The sequence below is a fragment of the Fusarium flagelliforme genome, assembly GCF_020744385.1.
Source record: "Fusarium flagelliforme strain FIESC 12 MPI-CAGE-AA-0113 chromosome Unknown B0J16scaffold_6, whole genome shotgun sequence".
NCBI classification, from domain to species: domain Eukaryota; kingdom Fungi; phylum Ascomycota; class Sordariomycetes; order Hypocreales; family Nectriaceae; genus Fusarium; species Fusarium flagelliforme.
Genome location: NW_025763508.1, coordinates 512,627 through 526,329, shown reverse-complemented (window position 1 = coordinate 526,329; position 13,703 = coordinate 512,627). Strand labels below are relative to the sequence as shown.

The window sequence follows — 13,703 nt, the reverse complement described above, 5'->3', positions numbered from 1 at the left end:
GCTGTGTCCGTACAAACCTATAAAATTGCGTGGCATTGCGTATGATTCCAAGCCTCACTGCGAGCACTGATATTAATTCCGACGGTCCCGGGTCATAACTTAAGCTTACATCGCCAATCGGGAATAACAGAAATCCTACAAACACTGTCTCAGACTCTGCGCTCTGTTTAGACAGATTTGGCTAAAGACGGGAGGGATTTGCACGGAGATGAGTGTGAGGCTTGCATTAGCTCGGGCTACCAGTGATAAGTTCCATGGAATCTGACATGGCATGTCTCAATCTGGAGTTTTACATTGTCATATTGTGATTTAACCGGAAGCCATAAGCTGACGAACGATCCTTATGACTTGGAATGTGGGATACCAGGGAATAAGACAAGAGACAATATTCGTAAATCAGTTAACACGGGTCTATACTAGGTTTTCAACTGGTTTATTTTTCAAGACTTAAGCCTGTTCGGAAACTTTTACATTCATTGGCAAAGTTGGAAGTAAGCAGCAAAGGAATGATGGATTCAATAGCGATACGAATAAGAGGACCTCTATAGGTATCGACTGACTTAGGTAGTGAATCTATAAAAGGTCTATAATCCCTCTGATGTGAAGACTTTATCTAGTAGCCTCTCTCGTAGTATCACCAACATGAAGGCTCTTCAAAACTATATCTATACATCTCTCTTCGTGGGGACTTCCCTCGCAGCCCGAGGTGGCCATTGTCCCCCTCTAGGCCCCGTTCTCCCCCCTCCCCTCAACCCAAGCACTCACTCCTCTGTCAAAACCGCCCTCAGCAACATTCAAGACCTTCTAGACACTGCAACATCGGAGTTTGTCAACTCGTCCGTCGCAGTGGCCATCAAATCCACCAATGAAGATGACTTCATGTTTGAATTCGCCAGCACGCCTCCCAATGTCGACCCTCGTGGTGTAGACAAGGTGGATTCCGACACTGTCTTTCGTATGGCCAGTTTGTCCAAAGTCTTCCCTGTTCTTGCGCTGTTGAAATTGCACAAGGTGAACTTTGATGATCCGGTGACCAAGTATCTGCCTGAGCTTAGGAAGTTGGGTAAGAGTGCTAGGAAGAGGGATGCTGTTTGGGAGGTAGATTGGGATGAGATTACTATTGGGGCTTTGGCTTCGCATATTGGTGGGATTCCGGCTGATCGTGAGTTCATTCTTTCATATGCTAGATTCTTGCTAACAGGCTCTAGTGGCGACTGATGCCGAACCATACGGTGACTGGACGCAGCTCGGATTTCCGAAGCCTGATCCTTCGAGGAGCCTGAACTGTTCAGGTCTTCTAGGTATTCCAGAATGCACAAAGAAAGGTATTTCCCTGACCCTTCATCACTGGATACGGCTAACCTTCAGACTTCTATGAACGCTTTGGTGAGAGACCGCCCATCTACGCCCCTTTTGAATCAAACCCAGTTTATTCAAACACCGGCTGGGCTTTGATGGGATTCATTATCGAAAAGGTCAGCGGTATACCCTCTGGTGATTTTATCAGGAAACATATCTGGGATCCCGTTGGTATGGATCATACCTATGATGAGAAGCCCGATGATTCTCTGGGCTTCATTCCTCCTGGTGATTTGTGGTGGAACGCCACTCTTGGTTATGGGGACCCGTGAGTAACTTTATCCCCACCATGAAACAATCAATTGACGATATTAGTGCTGGAGTTTATTATTCCTCCTTGAACGATGTTATGGCGTTTGGTGATGCTATCTTGAGCTACAAACTCCTCAGCCCAGCGCAAACCAGAAAATGGATGAAGCCAGCTACCAGTACCTCATCAAGAGGTGTTCTTCTGGGTGAACCCTGGGAAATCCACCGCTCCAGCAATGTCACAAAGGATGGTCGAATGGTCGAATTCTATACCAAAGCTGGTGACATCACCACCTACCATTCACTCATGATTCTGGTCCCTGACTACAATATCACCATCACTCTTCTCAACGGTGGTCCGATCGACGAGATTGGCGGCGCAAACCTTCAGGTCTGGTTTTCAAACATTGTCCAAGAACTTCTCCCTGCCCTCGAACAGGCTGGTAAAGACGAAGCAGAAAAGAAGTATGGTGGTACATACTCTGATGCTAAGACTGAGTCGTCCATCACCCTCTCAGTAGACGACGAACCAGGTTTCAAAGTCACAAACTGGACAGCCAACGGTGTTGACATCGCAAAAACATACTTGAGTTTCGCCCTCCCACCACAGTTTCCCACTCCAGAAGGACTCATTCGTTTCCGTTTATACCCTACAGGCCTCAAGACTGACACCGAAACGTCATGGCGTGTTTCGGCCACGGCTGGTACAGAGGAAGATGTGGCGGCTGCAGATTCTATTTTTGCTTGGCCTGATGCCAGTTGTGTTACGTGGGCTTCGATGGATCGAATTGTTTATCAACTTTTGGCACAAGATCACTTCGTGTTTACAGAGTCTGGGAAGAGCAGTGAGAGACGGGCTGAGCAGCTTGAACTTGTTGGGTATAGGGTTAACTTGACAAGGGAGGATTGAGTGGATTATCGAGATGGATCTCTTGAGTCAATTCCAGTAGTCAAGATTATATCAGTGGAAGTATCGTAAGTCCATCAATGAGATATTCGGAGCAATATTGGGGATATCCATGTCTCGGGGTAACAAGAAACTTGACTCGGTAGCATGAGAGACGAAATAAATCACTCACTTGGGCTTATCTTAAGCCCCTAGACTGCCCCATTATTTATCACCCCAGACTCTAATCCTAGTAACCTCCGCAGCACTAAACTAATGCAAGATAGCGCTATACCCCGCACGATAGTGAGCTTCCTTCTGCGCTGATCTCACAAACTCCTTCCTAATCGAGTCTACTCAAGCGGAGTCATTCAGACCTTCCCAACGTTGGCCGATAAACCATCTCCATCTTCCTTGCGGCTCTAAAAGTGAAGACCGGTAAACTCTCCGACGTCGCTTCTATAAAGATCGTCATCTTGCCTCACTTTTTGTTGTTTTGTTATTGTCAACTTATTCATCATGCGATCTACATCACTAGCACTGCTGTCCTTGGTGGCGGGCGTCCAGTCTCTGGCCGTTCGAAGAGATGATACTGAAGAACCTCAACTCAAAATCCCTGGCTTGCCTCTCCCAAATGCCACAAAAGCATACTGGCAAGATCCTCCTCACCGCATCGCCAACCATCGCACAACCAAAGATCTACCCACATCCCAGGTCTTCGACTATGTGATCATCGGCTCAGGCATCTCCGGCGCCGCAACAGCGCACAAGCTGCTAGACAGAGATCCAGATCTGTCTATCCTCATGATCGAAGCCCGCACCGCAGCATCCGGCGCAACAGGTCGTAACGGCGGTCACTGCAAAGCCGGCAACTACAACGGCGTGAAGAAGTGGGTGGAGGAGTACGGCGAGGATGATGCTTTGAGAATCAGCAACATGGAGCAAGACTGTGTTAATGATGTGAGGGAGTTTGTCAAGTCGAATAATGTCTCGAGCGACTTTACCGATGTTGAGACTGCGAGTCTTTACTGGACCAAGGATGCTTTTGACACGGCTGTCAAGAACATTGAATTTCAGCATGCGTTGGAGAAGAAGAGACCGAATGACGTTCCTGACAACAAGAGGACTATCTTGAAGGGTCAAGAGGCGCGGGATTATTGGCAGTGGCCTGAGATTGTGGGTGCTGTGACTTTCAAAGCGCACACTCAGAATCCTTACCTTACTGTCTGTGCTATGCTCGAGTACAGTCTTAACAAGGGCCTGAACTTGCAGACCAACACCATGGCTCTCAATCTCAAGCAACTCGGCAAGACCAAAAACGGAGCCAAATGGGAAGTCAAGACCAACCGCGGCACCGTCAAGAGTAAGAACGTCGTTCTGGCTACCAACGGTTTCACAAACGCTCTTCACCCAGGAATCGCCAGCACAAACTTCACCATGCCCGTGAGAAACCAAGTTGCCGCCGTTACACCTGCGAACAACGATACCGACAGCAAGGTTTTCCAGCGAAGCAACAGCGTTGGAGATCTCCACAGCGGAAACGTGTACATCGCCGCTCGACCCCCAGGAACCAAAGATGCAGGCAGCGTCATCATCGGCGGCTCTACCCAAATGTCACCTACACGAGAGCGCTGGATCTCAGATGATACATCCATCAATGACCAGATCGCCTATGTCCTCCACGGCGCGGCACGTACAGTATACGGATACAAGAACTGGGGCGAGTCTACGACTGTTATCCAGGACTGGGTTGGTATTGTCTGCGAGACACCCGATGAGTTTCCCTTGGTTGGTGACGTTCCAGCTGAGGATGGTCTCTGGGCTATTGTTTGTATGAATGGTCACGGTATGGCTTGGGCTTATCGTAGTGCTGAGGCGCTTGTTGATATGATGACTACTGGAAAGACACCCAAGTGGTTCCCTGAGCAGTTCAAGGCTCAGCGCGCTTGGGAGAGTAAGGGTTATGATGAGTTGTAAGATTGGATGGCTGTATATATGTAAATATTTAGTGTATAAATTCAATTTCTGATGCAAGGTTTACTCATATGCGACGGTGAAGCCTAAGTACAATCATAAACCCAGTAGATTGGATTCCCATATGATTATCTCTCCAATTCCTGCTTTCATGTTATCCTAAACCTAGATATGAGTTACGCTATCTTTGCCCTCTTCCATACCTACAGCGGCGCATTCATATCAAAGCTCATATCATAGTTGAAAAAGAAATCACCCGCCAAATCAGGAAAGAAATTATCAACTCCCGAAATCCCAGCATCAACACTCTGGTCCATCCCGACCCCCAACGGCAACCCCATATCCACAGGCACATCCGGCTTCAACGTCTGTGCCATTCTCTCCAAGCCACTTGTCATCAAATTCGCCAGATGCCACTTCCCGGCAGGTTGCGACCGAAACTGCTGCACCAAGCCAGTAATCAAATCGTATACTTTATCTCTTTCAATGAGATCGTGGTATTTCGTGGCTACTTTGGTGAGAAACATGGATGCGAAAGCCGTCATGGAGTGAACGTATGATGGCATGCCGACTATGCCGGATGTAATGTCTGGATCGTTGAGGAATAAGTCGATGATTGTTGTCGCTGCTTTGATGCCGTTCAGAGCACAGTCCAGAAAGTAATGGGGGATATGGTCGTCTTTGGATATCCCGCGGAATATGTGCGAGTATAGATATAGTTGGGCGAAGTTGTAGTGGAGGATAATTCCTTTTCGTGGGAACCCACCTATACCAGGCCAGATCTCTGAAGGTCGTTAGTTGGCAGTGCTTCCAACAAATAGGCCCATGTGACATACCTTGTACTTGATCTGTCCAAAAAGCAAACCACTGATCAAGTTGTATCCTAAAATGAGAAATGTGGTTCAAATGCAACCTCGGGATCGGCTTCCCCTTGTTTCCGCTAAACAGCTCTCTGATACTTCTCAAGATACTAACGACAGTAGCTTGACTCAACAGGCGTCTGTCTTCCTCGTTCGAAACGGCAGAGTGCAGAAAGTCTATAGCTCCCTGCGTTGAAGCATCTTCCTGCACTATAGACGGCCTTCCATACTGCGTCGCAAGCTGTTGGTCGCAAACACAAAGGATATACCAGATCCTCGCACACTCAGCATCTTCCGCACTAGATTTTTCGATAGCTCTGTCGTAGCTGTTGTGGAGATCAAATTCAGCTGCTCGTCGTATAGCGTGGCCTGATAACATCCACGACAAGTCGCTTAGCCAGTAACAGCCAATGCATAGAGCCCGTAAATAGTCCCTGCTTAGTCGTCTTTCAAATATTGACGTCTCGAAAAGTCTTTTGAACTCGGAGGTGCAGATAGGATATAGATGGTCGGCGGTAGAATCGTGTAGCGCAGCAACTGTCAGGACTGCTACAAGGAGAAATTGACTTTTCTGTCGTAGTTCTTGCATAGATTCGTAAGGGCAGCCAATGAGGTAGATGTAAGGATCCAGACGTTTTCTATAAAATTCAAATAGTCGTTCTGCATCGGACAATGAAATTAGTCGTCTCGTAATGACATCGTCAATGCCTTGATTTTGCTGCGAGTTGAGATCATCCGGTGAGCGAAGCGCGCGTAATTTCGTGAGGGTATACAGTGAATGGATAGGAGCATATGGCAGATCGTCGTCTTCTGGTAATGGTTTCGGTGAAGTATCGCGAGATGGGACGTGATGGTCTTTGTTTAGTTGGCTTGGTGATTCGTCTTTTGACACTTCCGTTGTTGCGAAAGATGATCGTAGAGCTGGGAGTTCCAGGTCGAGTTTGCCGGCAACCTGCTTCAGGAAATCATGCATTTGTTCGAGATCCTGTGCCACATCTTGTGATAATCTGGGAACATGTAAGTTATTTGATTTTGATGGGATTGTGTTGGCTGAACACGTACTGAGACTTTTCGTCTAGGATAGTCTGTAGACTCTTCCCCAAAACACAACACAGGCCTTTCTCGGCACACCGCCTACAAGGCGGACCATTCTCATCAATCAGACATTTGATCTATCAGAAGTCAATATCATCCCAAATCTACCGTATTATATCAAACATACCTTTTGTCTCCGGCATGCAGTACAAGCTTTGACCTTTCTCGATATCAAAGGCGGAAACTGCTGTTCACCATTCTCAGCTTCGGACCAACTTCGTTTCGACATGCCGCAGTATGAGTTGAAGGTGATGTTTATATATCAACCGCGTCTGGTTGGTGGAGGAGACGAAATCCCCATGAGGTTAGGTATGTCGTTAGTAAACGCGGGGTTTTGATAATCCGGGGCGCCTTCCGACCGAGACTTGACGGTATTCCCGGTCTAGCCGATGCCGGCGAACAACAACTTCTCACGATATCGGACTGCCGATGGAATCTCCACCGGTTCATGCACGTCGGAAACAGGTCTTCATGGTAGATAAGAGGTTGAAAGATGAGGTTGTATCGCCGGATCAGGTCCACTTTCGACCCACTTTCGCATTGTCATTGATTCGGAAGGAATGAGATAACCTATATAGGTACTTCATTGTTACTCCCGATAAGTGAGTAGCAGAATTATTATCTTCTAATGCTCAGGGGGTTAACAACAAAATTAGTCTAAGTGCTAGTATAAGCTCGCATAAAGTAGCCAAATCATTTCGTCGCCGAGGCTTAGGGCGGCCAGTTGCTCCGATACCATGACGGACACCTTGCCTGGTGCAACTGTTGACCCTTCACAATATGTGAACATCCCAATCTCAACTTCAGAACTGGTGACAGATCACGAGATCTCAACACCCATGGCGTCTATTGAATGCGTTACTCCGAGCCCCACCTAGGTCTCCGACTCCAGAGCTCCGAGGCTACAACACGGTCCAGCCGCGAGATACACCACCGCCCATGTTTGCATAAAATACAGTCATCGCTGATTCTTAGGACGAAAGAGAAGAACAAAGAAAGAGACAAAGGGACGCCGATATGGTTGAAAGGGAGAGAGATGAGCCTATCGCCAAGAGGACAAGGGGAAGCAAGCAGCTTTAGAACATCACGGGGTTATCATGCTGGGATTTTTGCCGTTTACTTGGGACCCTTTGCTGTGCGCGCAGATTTTATGTTAATGCCGAGTATAAAGAAGACACAGGGAATGCCAAATTTTGACGATTAACCGTAATAGTGGCATCGCGATGAGCTTGAGATTGAGGTTTTGCAGTGTTAACCGGTGTTTAAATTCAGATGTCCATTGATGTTGGCATCTATACCTACTTTTTAATCACTTAAAATCAGATTAAATTACTTATTAATTGCTCTGAATCACAGCAAAAAGTAGTCCCACTGTTATAGGTAGGTAGGTACCTAGGTAGGTATAGAAGTCTTTCTCAGCACAATAATTCAATTCTCCTCCTTCCACCTCACATCCCGCCTCTCAGTTCCAGTCAACACACACGCCACTTCCTTCATCCCACTCTCGGCAACAACACGACGGTCGCATCAAGAACCAAGAGCTAGTACGTCCATCTATCAACCCACGCGCTTCATGTGAACATAATATTGAAGCCCACAGCCCCTTGGCACGAAGCTGCTTGGCCTATTAGTTCTTGCTGACCTGTGTTCAGAGCAACCGCGATACCATCATGTCGCCAAGAGGAAAAGTAAGCTCGCTCATTTCACCTTAGTATTAACCCTTGGGATCGTGTTGCTTTGTCTGTGTACCCGGGGACCTACGCTTCAGAAAACCCGAAATTAGCAAGTCTTGAAAGCTAATAGCCCTCTTTAGCCACCTCGAAAGAGGCTCAAGATCACAAAGCCCAAGGCAGCGCTGGAAGGTGTCCCTTTAAAGGTTCGGTTGAGAATCCTTAACCACCTGGTGACCATGCAATCCACCGAATACGGCTTCGAGCGGGACCATCTTGGTCGATTTATTTGTCCTGTCGGCAAGGCTGGATGGCCTCCCTACTTCAGGTCCGGGATTATCACAATTAATGGCCTACGTCTGGAATACCTAGGCGAAGTTTTGAAAACAGTCGTATTCACATTCACATCAAGCGACTCTCTGATGGAGTTCTCGCGGTCAATCCGATGCAGCTATAATTTCGACACACGACGAGTTCCTTGTCTTGATATCAAAACCAGCATTTTCCACGACGACACATTCCCGATTGCCGACAGTCTCAGTATATACAAACCGGCAGATAATGGTCATGGTTCGTGGCAAAAGGCTCAAGAGCACGTCGAGGACTAGGTAGCCGAGATCGTGTCTCTGTCGACTTCCCTCAACATCGAATTCCATCTTTGTCGGCCATGGAGAGACTTCCGTTCCCTGAAATGGGTGACAGCTCCATTGTCAGGCTATAACGTTCGCGTCACTTACGACGCGTCCAACTGGAACAAGATACCCATGGAAGACGGATTGAGATCCTTCCATATCAGCATGATGATGCACTCTGTTACGGGGGAGGATCTGGATGCGGAAAATGCAGAGTTCCAGAAAAACTTGTCACAGACGATGCGTTACAACCTCACCCTTTATGGAACCCGGGGTTTTCAGGGGTGAGATCCATGTTGACTCAGATGAGCCAATACGAGGAGGCTAAATAAGAGATAGCTAGTGTATTAGCACTTTAAATCGGCACACAAGAATCAAGAAACTAAAAAACTACGTTGGGTGCCAGCATTCGATCATCCGAGTGAAATACTATCCTCTATATACTAAACTCCGTTGACTTCTCAGTTACTCTGCAAATATCTCGGCTTATCAGGATCAAACCCAACAAGACAATTCACAGTCTCATTTCCCTCCCCGCTATCATTTATCTGATCCCCCTTTGGCCCACGCCACATGCCTGTCAACTTGATATACCCATCCATAGCATTATTCAAAGTATGACCAATCTCCAACGCTTCTGCAGCCCTCGTATGAGAGTAATACGTCAGCAGACTCTGTGCCGCCTCTCTTTCGCCCTGCTGAATCATAGTCGAAGCAGTCTTCTCAACCCAATTCTCAATCTGAGCTCGCGATGCAGCTTCGAACTTTTGGTACATCTCTGTGACGATGGGATGGTACTTGTTGGGTTCGGAGCACATGTAGTACAGGACACGCTTGAAGATACGACCGGCGAATTCGGAGGCTTCTTGGAGTTGGTAGTCTGGGTTGAGGAAACTGCTCGATGCGCCGGTGGTAAGGTAGCGGTGTTCGCTGAATTCTGGTGGGATGGACTGAACGCCGAGCCACCAGGGAACGAAGGGTGCGGCGACAGAGGTAGCTGGGGCGTTCCAGATTCGTAGCATATCTCGGTCGATTCCATCATGGAGACTCACGACTTGGCCATATCCAGCCTCATCATCAGCAATTCGAGGATCGCGAACTCGCTCCATCATCTTGGCTTCGGTAAGAGGGACCATCTCGAGAGTAGCGTTTTCCAGAGCAGCCTGGGACATGAATTTGTACCCTCCATCGCGGGCCTTGTAGCGAGGATCTTGGGGACCGTAGACGTCGAAGATGTTGAAAGGTTTGCCAGAAGTCTCGTTCCACCAGCCTTGCTCGACAGCGAACGAAACGATGTTGTCAGAGCCCGCATAGTCAGGATCATCTTTGAAATCGGTGGGGAAGTCTTCGATGTAACCGGGGTAAAGAACCTTGACATCATTTGGTCCAAGGCGTTGAGCAGCCCAGAGCTTCTTGCCACCAGCCATTTCCCAAACAACCCATCCCTCATCCTTATCAGCAATAAGATGAGAATTGCCTCCGTACGTAGCTTCACCATACTTGGCCATCAAATCGCCAATAATTTCAACACCCTCACGAGCAGAGCTAGCTCTCTCCATAACAATGCGCGCAAAATCACTGTACTGCACGCCAGTCTGTGGATTGGGCGTCATCTCAAGAAGCTCATCACGATTATCCGCCCAGACATCACGAACAGTGACGCCCTTCTCGTTCAAACCACCATTCGTCAAAGGAGCAGGAAACCCTTCAAAGTCGGAATATTGCATGCTCATGTACCGGAATGTGTGGTTCACTTGAGGAATCTGCATGAGCTCTCCGGGGAAAGTGGCATCTTTGGTGACACCGACGGTGATGGTCGAGTTAGGAGGATGGTCTCGGGCCGGGAAGAGTTGAAGCCAATGGCTGGAAACTTCTTCACCTGTGCCTCCTACTATAACGCTGCCGTCTTGGGTGAGGTTCTTGCCGACGTAGAAGGCATAGCTGGCTGATGCCGGACAGGCCAGCCAAGTGGCCACGAGAGCAGCGTAGCCTAACATGACTCTTGGTCAGATAAGAATCGAGTTTTCGAAGACAACAAAACGGGCTCGGAAAAAAGAACGCAAGTCCAGGATCGTGGCTTACAAGTGTTTATAGCTTCGGAAGGTACGCACGTGATCGTCGCTCAATTACTCAGTGAGGTTACATGAAGCCGACAGCAGCGTAAACTCTCCCCGCAAAGAACCTTGGCTCGGCAAAATATACCAGGTTGATGCTAGCAATAAAATCAAGCTAACAGCGAGCGTTGGGCTAGCGAGGTTGGTTTCTTATCTCCAATGAGGCATTTGGGGAAAGCTTATCATACAGTATCGGCGAACTTGGTTTGACACAAATCTGGGGCCAAACGAATTAGGCGAAACGATATTGAAGTAATTCTCTGCTCCATCCTACTCGACTGCATAGACAGGTGGAACAGAAATATTCTCCTCCCAGGCTTAGGTTGCTGAAATAAAGTAACCTAAATGCCTTTCTAAACTGGCATAAAATAGCTAAATTATTTCGTCCTTTATGTTTTTAGAGAACGAGATTACACTGAAGAGGATCCTCTCTTTTCCCTTTCTGGCAACTGTGGGCGGCGGTCCCATAAGTGTTGCAGTGATTGTAGCAACTTGTCCCACATGGCTTTGATTTGACCCAACAGTGTGTCATGATCTGTATACCGAGCGAGACCAACGGCCACGGCAGATGTGAGGAACGGCATCACAATAAAACTACTGCGAAAGCCCGATGGCTCTGGTACTTTACCACTTTCATCTGCCGGCTCATTCAAAAACGGTAATCCCCACATAGTCTGTCTTGTCAGCCTCAGATTGCGATTCTGCGATCACCAAAGTACATACCGCTAGGAAGCCGAGAGGCGTGAATACAAGCGTGACAATAGTAAATATATAGGTGGCTTGGTTCAATTTCGCTGCTTTGGTAGCTTCGCGAAGGGCCGTTGCGTTGAACAGCTATAGGTGACAGAATCAGCAGAAGTATCAATGGATGAGGTGGGGAGACATACCCCGTCGCGAAGGCTCTTGATTTCCTCCGTTTTCTTTCGTACCCGCCTCTGTACTGATCCTGCCTGTTGCTTGATCCATTTATCTGCAGCGTCGATGGATTCGCTTACCCCTGGCTGATAGAAGCCATCCTGTTCAAGTTGGGCATTTTCTCGTAATACTTCCATGCTCGGAAGTACTTCATCGATCCACTCGTCGACAATCCTTAGAATTTGGAGAGCCACCAAATAGTCCTTGGAGCGATTGAAAGATTTATCAAACATCAGGTCCTCGACTCGCGCTGGATCATCTAAGTCGCTTAGCTATTACTTGCTGTTGGTATGACTTCGTATAGGGCACTCTTGAGTCTCTTGGTATCTCAACCACTCACATTGACATGGATAAGTTCGTCTATAACGTTGAGAGTTCTCTCCCAAGCATCCATGGCCTCTTCAAAAATCCTACAAACCTCCAAGAGAAAGTGGCACACAGGGACCGTGTTTTCGGCTGCTTTGAATCCATATCGACTCCAGCTTCTTCCGGCTTGACGTTTCGAATTCAAATGGTGAGTGTCTTCCGATCTCGGGTCGAAAGATTCGTCGCTCAATATCAGTATGTGAAATAGGTTCGTCTTTTTCACTCGCAAGGTTATCCACGCTCGCCTTTCCTCCAACAGAGTCCCCTCAGCTCCCACCCGAATATTCGTACGCTCTCTCTCGCTTAAAAAGAAGTTTGTTTCAATTCCGCGGTATCCGCGGGCATTGAATGCTGGTCGAATGTAGCGGATTTGCCAATGGATACTGCTCATTTCAAAAGCTTCTGGTAGAACAATGCATTGACTTCGAAAACGAGGATAGAATAGTCTTGCTGACCAGCCCACATCAGCTTGCAGGATTTCAGAGCCTAGTATACTGAAGGGAGCATCGTTGCTGAGTGCGGTCGCGAAAGCTCCGAGTGAAACTCGCCTCACTCCTTTTCGACAGCTCCCCAAACTGCAGTATCTTTGAGAAGGTCAGTGACAAGTTGCACCAGTCTTGGGTCACTTACACAATTTTCCCTCTGTACTTGATCCTAGATGCGACAGTATCATGGCAGTCTTGAGTCATGCCTTGATGTGCTTCCAGGCACCAACGATGCCACAAATCTTCAAGTGCATATCGGAATGATTTGGAGTCATTATTTGAATATGTCAAGAGAGGGCCACTGTTCCCAGGACGATATGTCTGCTCAACGATATCCCAGGGCACCTCGGTTGCAGGAACGTTGCCGTCGCTTCCCACTATAAATTGGCACACCCCATGAACGTTGTAATTTTGCGGCCAGGCCTCACGGATAACTGGTCGTGCTAGGGCTATGCCTGTCTCGCTCGGTCGTTCCGTATTCGGTTCCAGATGCACAGTTTTGTTGTTGTTGTCCCAACTGAAAGGTAGTGGCCAAGTGATGAAAAGGTCCACAGGTACATCTCCATCTTCTGTATCGGCACCCAACACAAGCAGAATCTTGTCCCTGAACATCTCAAGGAGTCTTGTTTCTGGCCTTGGGGGAAGTGGCACATCTGCACCGCCTGAGGCAGGGTTGTCTTGGCGTTCCGCTCGCAAGTCATCGAGGCGTAATGGGGCGACGGGGCTTCGCTCGCCTTGTTGTTCCGGTGGCTTCTTGAAAAGCAGTCCATATTCGGTATTAGTCGACTTTTGAGACGGTGTCATCGTTTTTCATACCGGCGTTGGTGCGGCTTCTGCTTCGCTGGGTCTGGGCAGTGGATGTTTGGGGTTGATGTTCAGTTTGCATAGGTACCTACCTAGGTAGCATTATTGTCTTGAGTTCCAATCAGGTATCTCGTAGGCCATCATGGAGGTTCCTTCCCAAGAAATAGTGGTTTCCCTTTCTTTGCGTGAGTGAAGTTGAAGATAAGGTTTCCATCATGAATTACCAAGCACGGGCATGATTTCCCCACGGGACTTTCTGCCTGACCTTGCCCTAATATTAGGTTCCAGCTGGGT

The 13,703-nt window shown here is 48.0% G+C and overlaps 5 protein-coding genes across 5 annotated transcripts; 2 read left to right on the top strand and 3 right to left on the bottom strand.

Annotated features, from left to right (window-relative positions):
- Window positions 1-642: 642 nt before the first annotated feature.
- Window positions 643-2,621, top strand: B0J16DRAFT_402570 (beta-lactamase/transpeptidase-like protein; the record flags this gene model as incomplete). The annotated part of the gene is made up of 4 exons (XM_046132663.1): window positions 643-1,162; window positions 1,209-1,325; window positions 1,369-1,627; window positions 1,675-2,621. The coding sequence occupies 4 exons, from the start codon at window positions 643-645 to the stop codon at window positions 2,516-2,518; spliced, it is 1,740 nt and encodes a 579-aa protein (XP_045979742.1). The 3' UTR covers window positions 2,519-2,621.
- A 255-nt stretch (window positions 2,622-2,876) lies between these two features.
- On the top strand, window positions 2,877-4,502 carry B0J16DRAFT_346390 (FAD dependent oxidoreductase). The gene has a single exon (XM_046128442.1). It carries the CDS (start codon window positions 3,014-3,016, stop codon window positions 4,469-4,471), a length of 1,458 nt encoding a protein of 485 aa, XP_045979741.1. The 5' UTR covers window positions 2,877-3,013; the 3' UTR covers window positions 4,472-4,502.
- On the bottom strand, window positions 4,503-6,690 carry B0J16DRAFT_416864 (uncharacterized protein). Its single transcript, XM_046133634.1, has 4 exons — window positions 6,551-6,690; window positions 6,391-6,500; window positions 5,305-6,335; window positions 4,503-5,252 (listed from the first exon to the last, which is right to left on the bottom strand). Exons 1-4 carry the CDS (start codon window positions 6,650-6,652, stop codon window positions 4,672-4,674), a joined length of 1,824 nt encoding a protein of 607 aa, XP_045979740.1. The 5' UTR covers window positions 6,653-6,690; the 3' UTR covers window positions 4,503-4,671.
- A 2,368-nt stretch (window positions 6,691-9,058) lies between these two features.
- B0J16DRAFT_167161 (peptidase family C69-domain-containing protein) lies at window positions 9,059-10,986 on the bottom strand. The gene has a single exon (XM_046122333.1). It carries the CDS (start codon window positions 10,720-10,722, stop codon window positions 9,187-9,189), a length of 1,536 nt encoding a protein of 511 aa, XP_045979739.1. The 5' UTR covers window positions 10,723-10,986; the 3' UTR covers window positions 9,059-9,186.
- A 498-nt stretch (window positions 10,987-11,484) lies between these two features.
- B0J16DRAFT_322650 (uncharacterized protein) lies at window positions 11,485-13,409 on the bottom strand (the record flags this gene model as incomplete). The annotated part of the gene is made up of 4 exons (XM_046125722.1): window positions 11,485-11,673; window positions 11,727-12,026; window positions 12,095-12,704; window positions 12,751-13,409. 4 exons carry the CDS (start codon window positions 13,407-13,409, stop codon window positions 11,485-11,487), a joined length of 1,758 nt encoding a protein of 585 aa, XP_045979738.1.
- Between the last annotated feature and the right edge of the window lie 294 nt (window positions 13,410-13,703).

Excerpts from the sequence above, each read along its gene's own strand:
- B0J16DRAFT_346390 (XM_046128442.1), top strand. The coding sequence starts at position 3,014 with ATGCGATCTACATCACTAGCACTGCTGTCCTTGGTGGCGGGCGTCCAG.
- B0J16DRAFT_416864 (XM_046133634.1), bottom strand. The coding sequence starts at position 6,652 with ATGTCGAAACGAAGTTGGTCCGAAGCTGAGAATGGTGAACAGCAGTTT. Across the intron at positions 6,336-6,390 it reads ATCCTAGACGAAAAGTCTCA|ATTATCACAAGATGTGGCAC; the intron begins GTACGTGTTCAG and ends ACATGTTCCCAG. Across the intron at positions 5,253-5,304 it reads TTGGACAGATCAAGTACAAG|AGATCTGGCCTGGTATAGGT; the intron begins GTATGTCACATG and ends AACGACCTTCAG.
- B0J16DRAFT_167161 (XM_046122333.1), bottom strand. The coding sequence starts at position 10,722 with ATGTTAGGCTACGCTGCTCTCGTGGCCACTTGGCTGGCCTGTCCGGCA.